This window comes from Ctenocephalides felis, unplaced genomic scaffold, assembly GCF_003426905.1.
Source record: "Ctenocephalides felis isolate EL2017-DRISC unplaced genomic scaffold, ASM342690v1 CF-g0.4_SCAFFOLD_00845, whole genome shotgun sequence".
Classification (NCBI taxonomy): domain Eukaryota; kingdom Metazoa; phylum Arthropoda; class Insecta; order Siphonaptera; family Pulicidae; genus Ctenocephalides; species Ctenocephalides felis.
In genome coordinates this window covers 90,034,002-90,054,665 of record NW_020536999.1, presented here as the reverse complement: position 1 = coordinate 90,054,665, position 20,664 = coordinate 90,034,002, and the positions used below count along the sequence as shown (strand labels likewise).

General features: G+C 32.6%; 3 protein-coding genes across 3 annotated transcripts in view; 1 reads left to right on the top strand and 2 right to left on the bottom strand.

Annotated features, from left to right (window-relative positions):
• LOC113362961 (anaphase-promoting complex subunit 2) overlaps positions 1 to 20,664 on the bottom strand; it is a 55,049-nt gene that overhangs the window by 7,241 nt on the left and 27,144 nt on the right. The window lies entirely within an intron of this gene.
• Positions 1,925 to 3,010, top strand: LOC113362964 (RNA-binding protein 12B-like). The gene has a single exon (XM_026605457.1). The coding sequence runs from the start codon at positions 1,925 to 1,927 to the stop codon at positions 3,008 to 3,010; it is 1,086 nt and encodes a 361-aa protein (XP_026461242.1).
• LOC113362963 (cohesin subunit SA-2-like) lies at positions 3,460 to 11,429 on the bottom strand. The gene is made up of 12 exons (XM_026605456.1): positions 11,288 to 11,429; positions 10,735 to 10,945; positions 9,640 to 9,763; positions 9,237 to 9,415; positions 7,509 to 7,719; positions 7,214 to 7,420; positions 6,453 to 6,635; positions 5,256 to 5,465; positions 5,004 to 5,180; positions 4,752 to 4,940; positions 3,571 to 3,730; positions 3,460 to 3,527 (listed from the first exon to the last, which is right to left on the bottom strand). The coding sequence occupies exons 1-12, from the start codon at positions 11,409 to 11,411 to the stop codon at positions 3,460 to 3,462; spliced, it is 2,043 nt and encodes a 680-aa protein (XP_026461241.1). The 5' UTR covers positions 11,412 to 11,429.

Below are 20,664 nucleotides of genomic sequence, written 5' to 3'. Positions count from 1 at the left end.
GTAACATACCTACTGCATGTCGATTTTCATGTTTGTTTGTGCCCAATAACTCTGCTAAACGTGCGGCCAAAGTCTGAGTAAAATAAAAAGAATAAAATCCCAGTACACCACAAACGTCACATAAAGTTCAAATAACGTAGCACAGAAGAAACGTTGTTACGTATTTTATGGTTACGTTAATAAATCGTTTAATTATAACCTTTAAACGTAAATCCATCGTTTTTCTTTATAACGTAACCGTTACGTTAAACTGTTTCGTAAATTTAACATTTAACATTATATAACATTTATATAAAATCAATACGTCGGTTCCAACCTGTGAGGTATTGCAGTAGGTGGTACAGATGTAGGCAAAGTACTATTTATGAATACAAATAAAAAATGTTGAATTTTTACTTAAACGTTTAACGTTCATAGATTAATAATAAAAAAATAATCTCCAGGGATTAGTAAATATGAATATAAATTAAGTTCTTCAATTCTTGTTGATGCAACATCACAAAAATCTATATTGTTATAGCAGAATAAATACCTTAAGCTCCGCAAATTCTTCGACATTATTATCAAGCACATAATCTTTGCCCAATGATCTCTCCACCTCCACATAAATTTTCGACAAAATCAGGAACATGGTCAGGGTGCAATTTCTCCTGTTGAGGCGGCACATCATGGTGACAATTTTCTTTATGATATCTCCATAGCATTTTTCACACTGCAAAATATAATAAATTACTAAATGAAATAGGAAGAAGGTTTAATATGCAGCGTACAACTATTACAACCTTACCTTTACACAATACTTTAAAATAAATTCTGCATTAGCAGATGGTACGATATTAAAATCAATGAGTTTGGAATAACACTCCAAGACTTCACGACGTTTTTCACCTGACTCTCATTTTCTTCGTGTTTTCCTACAATGAGATAATAACATAATTAATTACAAAAGTCTTCTATAGTAAAGTCATATTAATTTTGTGTTTTGGATAAACTGCGTTTTCATATAAATAAAAATCTAAACATAAATGTATTGATAATGTCGAGTTGTTAGATGTATCTTCGAGTAAAATATCCCATTCAGCATTCCAACACATAACACATATCAAACAATAACACTATCAAAATATGTTCAGAAACTTTCCCAAATATAGAAATATATTTATTTGCCATTTTTGCTAAAATTTTTCATCTGTTCTCTCACAACCACAAACCTCCAGACAAATGTGAACCATCTCCAGGCAATCTATAATCATCTCCAGACAATATACAGCATCTTGAGATAATATTCAACATTTTGAGACAACTTACAACACTTTCATGAAAATATAGATAGTCTGCAATATCTTCAAAAAATCTACAACACTAAGATAATCTGCAATTTACAACATTTGCAGATAATCCAAAAAATTTATAGCCTAACCATAGCAGTTTCGGGCAATCCGCAGCATTTTCAAACATTTATATAAATCTTCAGACAATCTACAAATTTCCAGATAATCTACAACATTTTAAAGCCATTATTACAAAATTCAAAAACAATCTTGATAGAACTCCTTCAGACAATCTAAATTATTTTGAAACTAACTAGAACATTTTCAGGCAATCTATGAAATCTTCAGGCAATCTATGAAATCTCCCGACAATCTATGAAATCTCCCGACAATCTATGAAATCTTCAGACAATCTATGAAATCTTCAGACAATCTATGAAATCTTCAGACAATCTATGAAATCTTCAGACAATCTATGAAATCTTCAGACAATCTATGAAATCTTCAGACAATCTATGAAATATCCAGACAATCTATGAAATATCCAGACAATCTATGAAATATCCAGACAATCTATGAAATATCCAGACAATCTATGAAATATCCAGACAATCTTTGAAATATCCAGACAATCTCCTCCAGGCGGACAATCTATGAAATCTCCAGGCAGACAATCTATGAAACCTCCAGATAGACAATCTATGAAACCTCCTGACAGACAATCTATAAAACCTCCTGACAGACAATCTATGAAACCTCCAGGCAGACAATCTATGAAATCTCCAGGCGGACAATCTATAAAACCTCCTGACAGACAATCTATGAAACCTCCAGGCAAACAATCTATGAAGCCTCCTGACAGACAATCTATAAAACCTCCAGGCAGACAATCTATGAAACCTCCAGGCAGACAATCTATGAAACCTCCAGGCGGACAATCTATGAAATCTCCAGGCAGACAATCTATGAAACCTCCAGATAGACAATCTATGAAACCTTCTGATAGACAATCTATGAAACCTCCTGACAGACAATCTATGAAACCTCCAGGCAGACAATCTATGAAACCTCCTGACAGACAATCTATGAAACCTCCAGGCAGACAATCTATGAAACCTCCTGACAGACAATCTATAAAACCTCCTGACAGACAATCTATGAAACCTCCAGGCAGACAATCTATGAAACCTCCAGGCAGACAATCTATGGAGTCTCCAGACAGACAATCTATGGAGTCTCCAGACAGACAATCTATGGAGTCTCCAGACAGACAATCTATGGAGTCTCCAGACAGACAATCTATGAAATCTCCTCCAGGCAGACAATCTATGAAACCTCCAGGCAGACAATCTATGAAACCTCCAGGCAGACAATCTATGAAACCTCCAGGCAGACAATCTATGAAACCTCCAGGCAGACAATCTATGAAACCTCCAGGCAGACAATCTATGAAACCTCCAGGCAGACAATCTATGGAATCTCCAGGCAGACAATCTATGAAACCTCCAGGCAGACAATCTATGAAACCTCCAGGCAGACAATCTATGAAACCTCCAGGCAGACAATCTATGGAGTCTCCAGACAGACAATCTATGGAGTCTCCAGACAGACAATCTATGGAGTCTCCAGACAGACAATCTATGGAGTCTCCAGACAGACAATCTATGAAATCTCCTCCAGGCAGACAATCTATGAAATCTCCAGGCAGACAATCTATGAAACCTTCAGACAATCTATGAAATTCCCAGACAATCTACAAAATCTTCAGATAATCTACAACATTTTAAAACCATAATTACAAAATTCAAAAACAATCTACAACTTCTTCAAAGAATCTAAATTATTTTGAAACAAACTAGAACATTTTCAGACAATCTATGAAATCTTCAGACAATCTACAAATCTTCAGACAAACTTGGACCATCTCCAGACTAATTCTAAAAATCTTCAGACAATCTACAAAATCTTCAGATAATCTACAACGTTTTAAAAGAAATTACAAAATTTAAAAATAATCTGCAACTCCTTCAGACAATCTGAATAATCAGTTTGAAACAAGCAATTTTCAGACAAAACTTCACAGGAACAAACAAAATCATTAGCTAATCCACAGCATTTTCAGACAATCTGCAACTTCTTCATACAATTTCACAAAAATCACAAAATTTTCATACAATCTAGACTATCTTCAGACAATTCTCACTTGATTTCTTTCTATTTCACACTTTTTGTTGGCACCTTGCATTAGAAGTTCTACTTCAATAAGTAATATTTAAATTAATCTTGTCCTCATTATTACCTTTCCAATGTTTTATGAAAACATACTCTTCTGTATATTTATTTATTAGTGTGATGTCATCCGAGCTGAGATGTAGAACTAAATCGTGAATTATTTGGTTTCGATGGTTGCCCAGCTCTCGATGGAAATTCGCGGCCATATCACAAATTGAACACAAAGCCTAAAATGTTAGAAATGAATTTACTAAAAATACAAAAAATATTTCAGCAACTTCGAATATTATGACCAAAATAGTTTGAATTATTCAAAAATCGTGAGTGCTTGTCATGTCGTCCAAACCTAACATGACGCTTTTCCATACATTTTTGATTAGGCTTGGATACGCATGGTAAGCTTTAATTCAATATTTTTACTTTAGTATTTATGGTTAAAATTATGGTCAAAATAAAAATCATTTGGTATGAATAATTAGCCGAATCTACTATATATGAACCTTATTGATAATACAATTTTATTAACAATAAGGATACCATTTTGTGGACAACTCAGGAGCACCGATTATCCGATTTGAATTACTCAGACAAGATTCGATTCGTATTGATGAGCAGACTGATAAAGGTAAGTTGGTTTTCAAGTAGACTTGTAAGTAAGCAGGTGAATAAATAGACAGGTAACCAGATGGACAGGTAGACAGGTATGTCGTCCAAACCTAATACAATGCTTTCCCATACATTTTTGTTAGGCTTGGATACACATGGTAAGCTTTGATTCAATATATTTACTATAAATGTATTTATGGTCAAAACAAAAATCATTTGGTATGAATTAGCCGAATCTACTATATATGAACCTTATTGATTATACAATTTTATTAACAATAAAGATACCATTTTTTGTAGACAACTCCGGAGCACCGATTATCCGATTTGAATTACTCAAAAAGCATTCGATTCGTATTGATGAGCAGACTGATAAAGGTAAGTTGGTTTTCAAGTAGACTTATAAGTAAGCAGGTGAATACATAGACAGGTAACCAGATGGACAGGTAGACAGGTAGACATGTAAGCAGGTAAATTTGTAGACATGAAAACAGGTCAACAGGTTGACCTGTAAACAGGCTGTTGAGAAGTAGAGAGTTAAAGAAGTAGACAGGTGGATAGGTAGACAAATAGATTATATGTAGTTTAAAAAAATATTATTAAAACTTGTCTTAGTTTGATGATTCTTTTAAATCAACTTACAGCTTTGTGCAGATCATCATAAATGACATTTTGAACGATGTCTTTGCAAATTTCAAAATATTCTTTTAATTTTAGCTTTAGTACCTTGGCTCGTACCATACAATCCAGTACCATATCATTCAGTTCTTTTAGTGCCTTTAATTCCCACGATAAATATGCACCGCAGGAAATTAGGCAGTATATTGATCCCTAAAAGATATGTTGATAAGAGTATGAATTAGTTATGTTTAATCTTTGATCTAATTAACATACCTCAATAGGAAGATTTCTATGAATGACCCCATCCCTATACACTTGAAATTCATCTAAAAGATCATCGTATATATTCAAATAATTTACGTTATGTAAGGAGTAGAAAATGGCTATTTTCTTCAGGCAATTTACAATTAGAAGATAATCCTCTTTGTTTGCATCTTTTGGATCCATTTGCTAGAAAAAAAAAATTCTGATCAAGAGATGAATTGTTTGACAACTTTCTACACATAACAAAAATTGAATTCTTACCCCATCCACAATACTTTGCCATGTTAGTGATGGCTCCATATATATGTAGGCGCATTCTTTGACAATGGTATATCCGACGGCATCGCATTCTGCAGCAATGCTTGCCCTTTTATATAGGCAATGTAAAGTTTTGCTGCACTTACGTAATAGATTTGCGTTTGTCGTCTCCCTGACGATGTCTTCTAATGCGCTTAATAATTTTTTTAAATGCTGCAAGGATAAAACACATAGGGTAAAAAACTAGAAAAACTATAAATGCAAGATGCATGAACATTCCCACATGCAAAAGTAATTTCTGGGTAAAATATAAACTTTCCCTGATGGCAATTCAAGCACTAGGACAAAGACCACGTCTGCAAAGTAATCCTTATAGGTATTCATAGGTACAATAAATATGGGGGTTGTTTGATATTATGAAAGCTAAAAACCTTAGAAATATTTAAAAAAAAATCATCTCAATATCTATTTTTGACGAAGTTATAGATATATATATAAAAAACCAGTTTTTTCATCCCTCCGCGAGCTATTGTATGCCAGCTGCTCTCTTTTTCATTATAATACCTCATGCACGTGACCTTTTTAATGTGTCAGCATTCTTTGAACACCATGGTGTATTTAGTACATTAAATTAAATGGTGTATTTAGTACAATATATTAAAAACTTCAAATACGTTTTTCTCAAATTGACTTTTTTCAATGCGGTGCCACAAATTAAAAAAAAACTACAAGTCGGATCGACTTGCAATTTTTTTAATTTGTTCACCACTGCAATACCTAGTCCCCCTACCTCAAACAACTTGATAACATTACGTAAAAAATTTTTGCAAAGCTTCTCGCCCCCAAAAAAGGCGTTTTTTAACACTTTTTTTAAAATAGCTGCCATTTTTTTCCTTCTTGCTTTTTTTCTTTCATTTTGGTAGGGGGACTGGATTCAAACTTCTTCTTCGGCGTAGTTTCTTTTTTTTGTTTCAGGCGATGCGCAACGGATTTATCTGTGGCACCGTAAAAGAGGCCGACTTTGGCGCCCCTGGTTAAAAAATGACGGCGAAAAAAAAGAAAATTTCGTAATATTCTATGATTTTGTAATTTTTGTTTAAAAAAACTCATGTCTCTATGATAAATACATTTCTTGAAAAACAAGAACAAATATCTTGCATTTTTTGTTAAAAAAACCAAAAACCTCCTTAAAATACTAACCAGATCTTCCATTTCACTTGTGTAAGTTTCTAAGTCGAAGTATTGGGGTATTTCCATTAAATTGATTAAACAATTCACATTGTTTTTAAACTGAGCCAACAGAATTGGTATCACCGGCATCAGATGTTTCGTCATATTTGATTTGTCTTCCTTCATTTGCTTTATTTCTTCTGAACTTGGGACCTATAAATATAAAAACTAATAAAATATAAAAGTAAAAAATAATGTTTAAACATATAATCAACACACTAGAAGAAGAAACAACCGGGTAGTTCTACCCATTTGGATGTACTGACATTAAAACCAGGGCAGGGTACTTTTACTCTATCGATCTAATTGATTTACTTAATTCTAATTCGACTTATAAATGATTGCATTAAACCTTTGACCACTATCATACTGTAATATGATATCAAGGAAACAGATGCAGTACTAAAAGCAACAAACTACTCTCATTGGTCGTGAGTCCATACACCGTCCAAAGATTCAGAAGATTCGAATTATCAGGAGACCAAGAGTATTTTGTTTATTTTATTGACCAGGAGAGCCGTTACATATATCAATTAAGCAGAGTCCTGTGCCTGTAATTATACTTATTTGTTCTAAGTTATGGATCGACCAGTTGCACGAATTCAAGTATTGCAACTTGCATAATTTCTGGAAAATATTTATTCTTGTAGCTTCCATAAGTCCCCCGCCCTTTTCTTAAAGTCAGCACATTAAAATAAGTCAAGTTACCCCAGTTTTATATGCAATATTACCATGTTATCAACTGCTCTATCCCATGGATATTCTCCAGTAGTTGCCAATCTTGCAGACCATAACATCATTTCAGTCAGAACATCTTGCTCGATTGGGGTCAAAAGATCATCGGTTTGTGTGAGAATATGTATCATTATTTCCCAATCTTTTATTATTTCAAACTTTGCAATAAGGGCATCCACTAGATATGGAACCAGATCTAAATGCTGAAAAATAATAATAAAAATAAAGAATAATGGTATCTATCCTATAGACGACATCCACATGACATATGACTATGCATATTCTACTTACCCCCAATTTAATAAAGGAAGTTACAATATATCGAAGCCATCGTACATTAAATCCGGCACGTTTTAGAGAGCCTGAATTATTTTCTTCATCCACTCTCTCAATGACATCATTTAAAAATTCACCTGCAGTCACTGCAACTCTACGGTTGGAATTGAGTACCATTCTGAAAACCATGTATACGTCTTCTCTAGTGAAGAGGTCACGATATGACCTGAATGGACAAAAATGGATAAATTAAGACTAGATATAAAAGATATGTAGATCTGTTGTTGTGCTGCATATCTAAGTATATTAGATTAAATGGTAAATTAGTGTCAATCATTATACACATTTATATAATAAATTATAAATCATATATTTATAATAGCATTACAAATATCTATAATATTTGAAAACAATAATGTAATTAAAGTCATACTTCAAATATGACATCGGTTTGTCATTGTAATTAGCATTTAGAAATGAACCTTCATTAGAGAAATGAAGTAAATGCTGATTAATAAATTCTATAATATTCGTTCACACAGTGGATTATGTTAAACAACGTCTAAACAAATATTATTTTCGCAACTTTACTCATCATGTAATATTGTTTGAAGAACTTCATGTAATTAAAATTAACATACATTTATTGACATCTTGTATTTATTTTACTTTTTCGCTGGCGATATATTCTCATTCTTTGCTTTGTCTTGCCTAAAAAATATTTTCCATTTTATTAACTTCAAAGATTTATAGAAACTACGAATAATATAGAAATAATTTCTAATCAATAAACTTACGTGTAGTACACGGCACAAATGTTTAATTTGTTTTATTATTTTCAAGGAACAAGGTAAAGTATTCTTCTGATTCAGACATTTTTTTTTATTAAATCAAGATTTGTACTACGATGTAAATTTAAAATGTCTATTTAACTATTCTGATTTCCTCGTCGAAATCGGTACGCATACAACGACAGATCTTTATTCACGTACACGACGGCTAATCACAATGACAAACAGTTCGGCCGTAACGGACTTCCGTTGCATTTGTTCGGATTTACACCCTAGTCGCGCCTAAAGAAGTCTTACTTCAGAAACTTAGCATGTTGATAGAGTTGATAGTCAATGGAAAAGTTTTGAAACAACGTAGTTCCTGGAGTATCTCCGTACGAAAACAGTTGTTTTCGTACGTCTATAGGCATATTACTTTTGAAGATTTCTTTTAAGTTCCAATATTTGCTCCATGTTGAATGTATACTTTTTTCTATTTTGGTCATTATTTCTGTTTTCCCTAATAGTTTTTCAAAAATATATTTATTGCCTTCTTGTTGACTAGTACTGGAATTTACCATCGGTTGTTGATCAATGTTTTGGTGTCCAGACCAATCTGGACACTATCTCGGTCCAGATTGGTCTGGACACTAAAGACTATCAAACATTGCATCTAACCGGCAGTCTCTGACAAAAGTATTATGTCGTCTGCAAATCTAAATGCTTGCCTTTTACCACCATGCAAAGTTTTGTCAAAATGTTAGAAGGGTAAGTGCACTGAGACAATTAAATCTGTATATGAAAAGACCCGTCATAATTCCCTAGACTGTGGTCTTATTGAGTGATATTTTTCATTTACAACTGACTTAAAATATTGACAACTCTTTTTCGTACCTTATTGAGTATCAACCTTATCACCATGCAAAGTTTCATGCATATGTCTATTAAGTGCATGTTTTTATTCTCAACTCACCTGAACATAACAGTGACCAGCTTAATGGCAATCACTTGATTGAAAGGTCTCTTGTCACAAGTTAAACTTATAAGTCTATCTTTATATTTCTGTGTAAATAATTTCAATTCTCTTGCTATCTTATCGTTTTCATATAGAGGTATCAATGCTTCCAGAGATTGTTCTCGAACTGAATAATCCTGTGTAGAAAAAATCATTATTATTGGTAAATATCGATGGTAAAACAGAAGGACTGAAAGGAATGGGAAAAAGAAGAATGCAGAGGATTGACGACTTACGCGAGAAGAGAAAATACGGAGAAATCAGGAGCATGGAATCTGAAGTTTAGAAATAAAAATACATAAAAAATTGGAAAAAGGGAGGAAAATAGTGGTAGGTAAGGCAAGCATTTATTTATATATACCTTGTCACACACTAAACATGCGATGAATTCCAAATTTTCGTCATTTAAAAATTGCCTTGGATGTGTTTCCATCCAGCGGCCCAATTCGTATACACAGATACTGCGTATCTGTGGTACGTAATCTCTGTAAATATTTAAATAAAAAAAATAATATTATTTAACTAAAGTGGTTAAAGATGTTATGGTAGGTGTATAATAGCCATTCTTGGTGACATATTTTATTTTTATGGTGAAAAGATTAATCTAGCGGTGATATCGCTACCAAACCGAGATGCAAAACAAAATGAGCAGAATCATCAAAGAGAGTAGAAGATACGGAGTGGAAATCAACATCAAGTCGAAAGTGATGAGAATCACAAAAAAGAGATGTGCTCCTGAGAATAACAGTAGGAAATCGATAATTGAAAGACGTTGATCATTTCAAATTATTTAGGAAGCATTTTGACCAGGGATGGATACTGCACGAGAGAGATCAGGACAAGAATCGCAAGCGCCAAGGCGGCGTTCACAATGAAGAGAACGCTAATGATGAGCAAACTTAGCCTCCAATTGCGGAAGTGATTGATAAAGTCTGGAGCATAGCTCTTTACGGATCAGAAACATGGACTCCAAGAAAAGCCGACCGCGGTTGTAATAAACAAGGGAGGGGAGGAAAATCGTTGATTGGTTTGTGTCCTCAAACCATGCCCCTGGGGATCGTTCAAATATTACGTAAGCAGATTTATTACAATTATTCTTTCTCCCATCCCCCTTGTCAAAAGTAAGCAAAGCTGTCACCAAAATGTCACGCAAAATGAGCAAATCAATAACCCCCCCGCTCCCTTATATGGCTTACTTAATATTTGAACGGCCCCCTGCCTTCGAGCAGACTTCTATTTATTATTTATATGGCAAAATTGAGATAACGTTCAAAACATTTATTTGAAAGTTTTTTTATAGAGAAGATAATTTATCAAAATAAAATAGATGCACCAAGAATACATAATCCTCAACATATGCTTATTTAAGACATGATATGTTAAACTAATATGTCTACTAACAAAACTTGGATAACACTTATCCGAGAATTGGCCCATAAATGTCTAAATATCTTACTCGATTCTTTTTAAAAAAATATCTTCGACTAGGGAATTAATCATCATTTCCAGTTCTGCTTGCTTGTCAATTAATTCTGTATTTTTTTCATGCAAGGATTCCAAATGACTTTGATTCCTCCTACTTAAATTCTCAATTCGTCTTGATAAGCGATTAATTTCCAAATTCATTGTTTCCACAATGTCTGCTAATGCTGTCGTAATAGTTAGGCCTGGATAGATACATAAAAAAATCAGCAAAACAAATGGTAATTTTAAAACATTTTTTCAATATTTCTACCAATGTATTATTTTAATGTCTATAGACGATGTTTAAATGTGCCTGAAAATTCTTAATATGAACAAAAATGTCTAGATATACATAAATGTATGTAAAATTGTATATGTGGCCTATTGGCAAAATTTAAAAATATACAATATTTAAAAAAATATCTACAAATGTCTACAAAACATTAAGATGTCTAAAAATGTCTAAAATATATAGATGTCTAAAAATATCTAAAAATCCATCGAAGAATCTATGCTTTAAAAAAAATCTCACAAATTCAATTTACCTGCCAATGTTGCTGTATATCGTAAATGTTTTTGACTCAATCTTGATAAATGCTTCAAAATTGACGTCAGATTTTTTATAAGGAAACCATCATAAATCATTTTTTCTTCACCCAGTTGTATCATTTTTATAAGGAACAGACAAAAGTCAATTTTAAATCTTCTGTGTTTATTTTTAGTAATCAATGTAATAAATTCTTCATCTTTCTACAAAAAAAAGAATAAAAATAATGACACACTGCAAAAGAAGTGAAACTTCATAATGTGAAAATGAGACTGCAATGCCCTCGGACAGTCTGCAAGGACTTCAGACAGTCTCTTGCAAGGACTCCAGACAGTCTCTTGCAAGGACTCCAGACAGTCTCTTGCAAGGACTCCAGACAGTCTCTTGCAAGGACTCCAGACAGTCTCTTGCAAGGACTCCAGACAGTCTCTTGCAAGGACTCCAGACAGTCTCTTGCAAGGACTCCAGACAGTCTCTTGCAAGGACTCCAGACAGTCTCTTGCAAGGACTCCAGACAGTCTCTTGCAAGGACTCCAGACAGTCTCTTGCAAGGACTCCAGACAGTCTCTTGCAAGGACTCCAGACAGTCTCTTGCAAGGACTCCAGACAGTCTCTTGCAAGGACTCCAGACAGTCCTGCAAGAATCACAGACAGTCCTGCAAGAATCACAGACAGTCCTGCAAGAATCACAGACAGTCCTGCAAGAATCACAGACAGTCCTGCAAGAATCACAGACAGTCCTGCAAGAATCACAGACAGTCCTGCAAGAATCACAGACAGCCCTGCAAGAATCACAGACAGCCCTGCAAGAATCACAGACAGCCCTGCAAGAATCACAGACAGCCCTGCAAGAATCACAGACAGCCCTGCAAGAATCACAGACAGTCCTGCAAGAATCACAGACAGTCCTGCAAGAATCACAGACAGTCCTGCAAGAATCACAGACAGTCCTGCAAGAATCACAGACAGTCCTGCAAGAATCACAGACAGTCCTGCAAGAATCACAGACAGTCCTGCAAGAATCACAGACAGTCCTGCAAGAATCACAGACAGTCCTGCAAGAATCACAGACAGTCCTGCAAGAATCACAGACAGTCCTGCAAGAATCACAGACAGTCCTGCAAGAATCACAGACAGTCCTGCAAGAATCACAGACAGTCCTGCAAGAATCACAGACAGTCCTGCAAGAATCACAGACAGTCCTGCAAGAATCACAGACAGTCCTGCAAGAATCACAGACAGTCCTGCAAGAATCACAGACAGTCCTGCAAGAATCACAGACAGTCCTGCAAGAATCACAGACAGTCCTGCAAGAATCACAGACAGTCCTGCAAGAATCACAGACAGTCCTGCAAGAATCACAGACAGTCCTGCAAGAATCACAGACAGTCCTGCAAGAATCACAGACAGTCCTGCAAGAATCACAGACAGTCCTGCAAGAATCACAGACAGTCCTGCAAGAATCACAGACAGTCCTGCAAGAATCACAGACAGTCCTGCAAGAATCACAGACAGTCCTGCAAGAATCACAGACAGTCCTGCAAGAATCACAGACAGTCCTGCAAGAATCACAGACAGTCCTGCAAGAATCACAGACAGTCCTGCAAGAATCACAGACAGTCCTGCAAGAATCACAGACAGTCCTGCAAGAATCACAGACAGTCCTGCAAGAATCACAGACAGTCCTGCAAGAATCACAGACAGTCCTGCAAGAATCACAGATAGTCTGGCTAGAACTTCAGATAGTCTGGCTAGAACTTCAGATAGTCTGGCTAGAACTTCAGATAGTCTTGCTAGAACTCCAGACAGTCTTGCAAGAACTCCAGACAGTCTTGCAAGAACTCCAGACAGTCTTGCAAGAACTCCAGACAGTCTTGCAAGAACTCCAGACAGTCTGCAAGACCTTCAGACAGTCTGCAAGTCGTCAAAACAATCTGCAAGACCTTCAGACAGTCTGCAACACCTCCAGATGATTTGTAACACTTTCAGACTATCTGCGATACTGTCAGACTGTCTACAAAGTTCTACAAAATATTCTACAAATCATGAAATAATCCATAACATCGAAAAACGTTTTACATTCTAAAAAATCTAAAACAATTTTCAACATTCTTAAACAATCTTCAACATTCTTAATCTATAGCATTCTAAAACAATCATTATTCAAACATTAGCTCACTTTGCATTGAACATTTAAAGCAACCTTGTTTGAAGTCGCCTAAAAAGTTTCACTTCAATAAAACATCGTGATATATTGCATTATCTATTATACCTCCACAAAATTTCCTTCTATTATGTTTGTCAGGGCATAATGTTCAAGTGTTTTCACCATTTTTGCGGTCACTTGAACACCGTTGAAAGCACTGGCATTTTCAAAAAGTTGTATCAGATCAGCCAATGCCTTGTACTTGTCTTTGAGGTACAACTCTGTCCAATTTCTGGCGATTTCCTGAAAACAGTTTTAAACAAGTTAATTTAGTTGAAGAATTTATAACTATTGTGCAGGAATATATGATTGTACTTGATTCAGCAATTTTCTATGTATATATGATGATTGTGCTGTATGGTACTGAAAATGCCATGGAAAAAGCAGTTCATATGCTTGAGATCTTTTACAACTAGTTGGTATTGGTATTTTGCCTTGAGGCAAGTTACATGAACTACCCGATATGTGAAAATAATCGACTTGATCAATAATAAACAAATTAATTTATGAGTGATTGAAAGTATTACGATTGGATTTATTACACATAATTGAAAGCGAACGAACACGTTAACTCGGAGTATTTTCTAAAAGCAAATTTTCACAAATCAATAATTTTTATAATTGAACCAGTTGTCGTAGGACGTTAATGGTTTAGTATGTTCATTAAGACCAAGTACTATATAGTTATACCAAGTAGATCATCTAATTTTAATTTTAACAAACGTCAACAAAACTACTCATTTTCTCAAAGTTTGAAGAATTTTTAAAATTAAACTACTTGTCGTAAGGCCGTAATATTTTAGCAAGTTCTATAAGACCATGATATACATCGCCAAGGAAAGTTTCATAAAAATCGGCTTAAATTTTTTTTCAACAGTTAATTATAAGAAAACGGTTCGGTAGATTTTCACCTAAAACTAATCAGTATTATTTCTAACTAATATCTTTCGAACAGTTTTTGATTTTTTAAAATCGATTCGATAGAATGAGCTTAAATGTGGGCGAAAAGTTTAACACTCTTTTTCAAATTACAAAGAAACGGCTCGACAGATCGTCTCACAAAACTGACAAACTATAGTGCTCATTGAGATACATCGAACGGCTTTTAAATTTCCGAAATCGGTTCAGGCGTTTTTGAGCAAACGTCGATGAAAGGTCTAACTTTGACAAATGCCAAAAAAATGACACCAATTTTTGCAAACTTTGACGAATTTTTAAAGCTAAACGAGTTGTTGTAGGGCAGTAATATTTTAGTATGATCTAGAAGACTATGGTATCTGCCGTCAAAAAAAAATCATAAAAATCGTCGAATTTTTTTTTTTTTTTAACTTTATTACAGGAAAACGGCCCGGCTGATCTTTACCAAAAACTAATCAGCACGATTCCCAACCAATATCTTTTGAACGGTTTTTGAATTTTCAAAATCGATTAAGAATTGCGGGCCAAAACGTGGACGATTTTTTTTTTCACTTTTTGGCTATTTAAAGAAACGACTTGGACGATCGTCACACAAACTCATAAATGCTAGTCCTCATTGAGATACATCGAATGGCTTTAAATTTTTTAAATCAGTCCAGCCATTTTTGAGAAAACGTCAATTTGCGGCAAAAAATCTGTTCACACACACACACACACACACACACATACTTTTTCCAAATTTGGTCTCATTCGATTCAGAATGGCTTGAAACGTCGAGAAAACAAAATTAGCGAATCGCATTTTTGATGAAAACATAAACTTCTCCTTCGGGAAGTTAATAAAATGGTTTAAATTCTATGAGAGCTTGCCTTGCATGCAACAAGTCATTCAGGATCGTTTGGGAACAAATTTTGGAAAAAGTATGTGTGTGAGCCGATTTTTGACCATCGTTTGAAGTTTTCTCAATAACTGCTGAATCGATTGCAAAAATTTTAAATGTTTTTGATGTAGCTAGACAAGGACTTGCCAAACAAAGTAAGGGTGGTGTGTCTGTTGTTTTTCTATATCAAAGGAAATGAGTTTACCCATACCAAACCAGTAGTCTTTTAAAATTATAATTTCAAAGAAAGTCTCAGATGAATGCTATAGCAGAAAATGATAATATGTTATATATTATTATCTACTTTATTAAATATTTAAACTTACAGTCACAGATGAAATTCTATTATTTAAGGCTGTATAAAGGCTTAAATGATGCTCAATTTCAGAATCCTCAAAATCTCCAAACGAGTCCATTATTAATGGTTTATTGGATATAAGAACACACCTACAGATACCTAGTATGGATTTTCTGAAAAGAAAAAATATATTAATATTTATTGTAAAATAATAATTGAATTTTATTTACCTATATAATTATTAAATTAATAATGATTTATGCACGATCATAACAATATTATAATAATCTATAAAATAAATAACTAAATATAAAAAAATAATATAACTTAAGTTTGACTTGTCATAAATGTTGCTAACTTCAATTTGTAAGCAATTCAAGAACAGTCTGAAGTTGCTAAAGTGTCAACACGTTTTATTAAAATAAATAATAATGATATTTGCATAATGATTTTGATTACATCATGTTATATTTATAGTATTTATAAATACTAAATACTAAAATTTTATGTCCTGAGTCAGTTTTTAAACAGTTCAAGAACCTAAAGTTGCTAAAGTGTCAACACGTTTTATTAAAAAAAAGATAATATATTATATATTTGGGCAATATTTATTTTGATATTTTAATACATGATTTTGATTCTCATCATATTGTTATATTTATAGTATTTATAAATAATAAATACTAAAATTTTTTGTAAGTTCTTGAATTGTTTAAAAATTTAAACAAGTCATAAAATTTTAGTATTTATTATTTCTAAATACTATAAATAGAATTAATTATACGATGAGAATTAAAATCGTGTATTAAAACATTAAAATAACCATTACGCAAATATATTATTTATTTTTAATAAAACGTGTTGACAATTAGCAACTTCAGACAGTTCATGATTTTTTTTTTAAATTCACTCAAAACATAAAATTTTAGTATTTATGTATTTATAAATACCATAGATAAAAGAAGAGTATAAATACTATATAGATTAGTATATAGTATATATACTATTACTATACTATATACTATATAGTATATAGTATATATATTAGTATATAGTAGTATAGTATTAGTATAGAAGAGATAAATACTATATAAATACTAGCAAACCCGACGAACTCCGTTTCGCCACCAGATGTTTTCGTGAAAAAGATGAAGAAACTTTTTGTTTGTTTTATATTTGAAAAGGAAAAATATGATTTTATTGCACAACAGTAATGAATTTATTTCGATTACAAAAATGAAGAGTTTTTTAGTTAAACTTCTCTTAGTAAATGAAAGTGAATCCGCAAATTATCCGTTTCATGGAAAAGTGATTTTTGGTAAACCACATTTTTTGTTTTTTGGGTCTGACGTTAACACAAACAAAGCGGATGATTTTCCAACTCATGAACAGGCAACGTATAACTGCCCATGTGAAAAACAATGATTTTCTAAATAATCTATTTGAAATTTATCCCGCAAACACTAAGCGATTGGCCTTGCGACTTGTTATTGCGAACGCAAGGCGACCTGGAACTTGCAATCGTTTGAAGTCAAACGGAAGACCAATCGAAATCATTGGTATGTCACCAAATCGCCAGCAATTTTTGATTGAATGGTGAAATTCAGTGCGTGTACATCATTATACTTTGCGGCAAGATTTGTTCGTTGACTTAACCAAGCATAATTCTGATAATTCTCACTAATGTCATTACTCAAATTTTTAATTACGGTGCGTGAAGTTCCAGCAATTTGCAGTAAGGCACGATGCCATGCACCACTAATTTTTTTAGCAATAAACCTTGCGGAGCTTGAGACCTTTCCAAAGAATGCAAAATTGTCGAAATCGGTTCGTGCGTTCTGGAGTTATTTCGTCAGAAAGGAAAACCCGACTTATTTTTATATATATAGAAGATAACAATATGATGAGAATCAAAATCGTGTATTAAAACATTAAAATAAACATTATGCAAATATAATATATTATTTATTTTTAATAAAACGTGTTGACACTTTAGCAACTTCAGACAGTTCATGGATGGTTTAAAAATTTACACAAGTTATAAAATTTTAGTATTTAGTACGATTAAAATATAATAATAAATACATATTTATCAAGTGTCAACATGTTTTATTTATTTTATTTTTTTATTTTTGCTAATTTTAACAAACAGATTACAATACTATATAGTTATAAGTAAATATCTATAAGTTAAAAGTTATGGTATTGAAAATCAAAATCAAGAAGAAAAAAAATAGAGCAAAAGGAATTAAAGAATAAAATAGAATAATTAATTAAATAAATAATAATTAAAATAATAGTAATAATAAAAACAATAATCAATAATAAATAATATTTAAAAATAACTTGTTTAAAAATTTTCCTGTTCACAACATTTTATTGAAAAAAATATGTTATATTTGCATAATGTTTATTTTAACGTTTTAATACACGATTTTGATTCTTTTTTTAACAATTAAAATTGTTATTATGATTATAATTACTTTAATAATTCAAAAATTTAAACTATTTGTTTTTTTATAAATTTTATGTTGGCACTAAAAATGTTATATCCGAAGTTGTTCACACTTTTTAATTAGTGTTGTGTTAACGAACTGTCAAAAACGTTTTTTAAAAAATATATATATTAATAAAATACATAAATATGTATTAATATTTACGTAATATTTATTCCAACTCTTATAATTATTATTATATTATATATTATATATAATAAGAATTATAATAATTAAATACTGTGATAATTCACAAAATAAAAATGGTCTGTGACGTCTGGTCTAAAAAAACATGTCGGTAAGTATTATTTACTTTCAAAAAAATGTATAAATATGCCTTGAAATGTTTAAATATCTATGTTATTAGAGTCAATTAATGTCGAAAATCTGTAAACTAGTGGTGTATGAAGAAAAATTCCCGTACTGAAAATAAAAAAAAAGACAATATTCCAACATCCAAATCATTCAAAGATTTCAAAATAAAATCCTACATGGCTAATACACCAAGACGCAAACGTCAACACAATAAATGAAGAGGTAAACAAAATAGTACAAAACTGTAAAATGGAAATAAGCAGTCACACCTCAATATCTTAGAAAACAAACTGTGCAATACTACATTTCATAGATTAAAAAGACAATCATTACTCGAATTAGCAGAATAAGTATAAAATTAGTTTATGTAGGAATTATTTATATATGTATACATAAATATATTTATTGTCACATATTATTTATGTATGCTTAGACTTACAAAAGGTTTTAGTATCTTAAAATGTATGCTATGCTTAAAAAGTAAGTTTACCAGTAGTAAACCTTTTAGTTATGTAACAATTATGGCAAAACATTTATAAGTGCACTTATAAATGTTTTACCATAATTGTTACATAACTAAAAGGTTTACTACTGGGTAACCTACCTTTTAAGCAATCATTTCCACTACCTACAATCTAATTACTGAATGTCTCTTGGAGACAGATTGTAAATTTATATGGTAACAATAAAAAAATACTAGTAGGGCGCATGGCATCGTGCCTTAAGGCAAATTGCTGGAACTTCCCGTACCGTAATGAAATATTCGAGAAATTTTAAAACGTTTCAAATATATTATTACAAATACTGTAACTTTCATTATTTTTGCCATCTTGTTATATCTGAGTAAATCAAATGTAAATCATAAATCAATTTATCTCCAGAACATTAACACAATCGTCATTTAATTTCGAATTCAATTTCAAAAAAAAGTTGCCTAATTTACACAAAATTGAAAAAGTGCTCCGGTACAGTCACAGTCTAAACGCATTTGTAAATAATTCTGTGCGATATTTTCATTTATACTGTGCTTAGCTTGGTGGCATTTTCGCATTTTTCAATAGTTTTTCACAAAATTCGAATTGGAAAGTTCTCCAGAACATAAACAGTCTAAACGCACTTGGGTAAACATTTGCACCAAAGTGGCGCTTAGACTGTGCTTAGCCTGGGCAATTTTTTGAATTTTTAAACCAAAATTACAAAAATATTTTTTAAAAAAAAAATTAGAAACAAAAATTTTTTTTCCAAAAGCAATTATTTTGTTGAAACAAGCAGAAAGTTCTTTGAATCATTTAAATCGGACGCTTAGTTCTCTCAAAAACTATCATTTTTTTAACATTTAGCTCTGTATCTCCAAAACCGCTATGCCTACCTTTGCCAAAAACAAATAACGACTTTTCCCCGTCATTACGAACCGAATGTTTTTTTGGATCACACAAATCGGATGCTCCGTTCTCTCAACAACTCGATTTCTATTTTCTGCACTCTTTGCTTTTTATCTCCGTAACTGCTAGACCTGCCTTTGCCAAAAACAAATCAGCTCATCTCCCTATTAATAGGAATCGAATATTTTTTTAACCATTCAAATCGGTTGATCCGTACGCCCGAAAACGTGACTGGAAATTTGTATCCATACATACATACACACACGCACATCCATTTTTTCTGAGGTATGCCAAAACGTTCAGAAACCTTCAAAACGTCGAGAAATGTAAAAATGTTCAATTTCGATTTTCGGCCCATTACAGTAACTACCCTACGGAAAGTTAATAAATAAATAAAAAAACAATAACATTTTTTGAAAACTTTAGAAAAACTGAGATTTTTGCAAGGACATTTAAAATCTAAAAGTGTACAAAAATGCAGGAAAATAAATATCTTCTTAGGCCAGATAGCGTAATATACGGGACAGCAACAACATGTTACAAAGTATGAATTAAGCGGGAAAATGTATAAAGCGAGAAAACGTATTATACAATAACGTATTAAGCTGAAAACTATTAAGAGGGGTAACATATTAAGCAAGAAAACGTATCAAGCGTAAAAAATGTATTAAGCGGGGAAACGTTTTAAGCGGGAGAACATATTAAGCGGGAGAACATATTAAGCAAGAAAACGTATTAAGCTAGATAACATATTAAACGAGAAAACGTATTAAACGAAAAAACGTATTAGGCAAGAAAACGTATTAAGCATGGACGTCTTCATGGGATTCGACTGCATATGGAAAGTCTACAAATAGGTATAATTATACTTAAGTGACTAT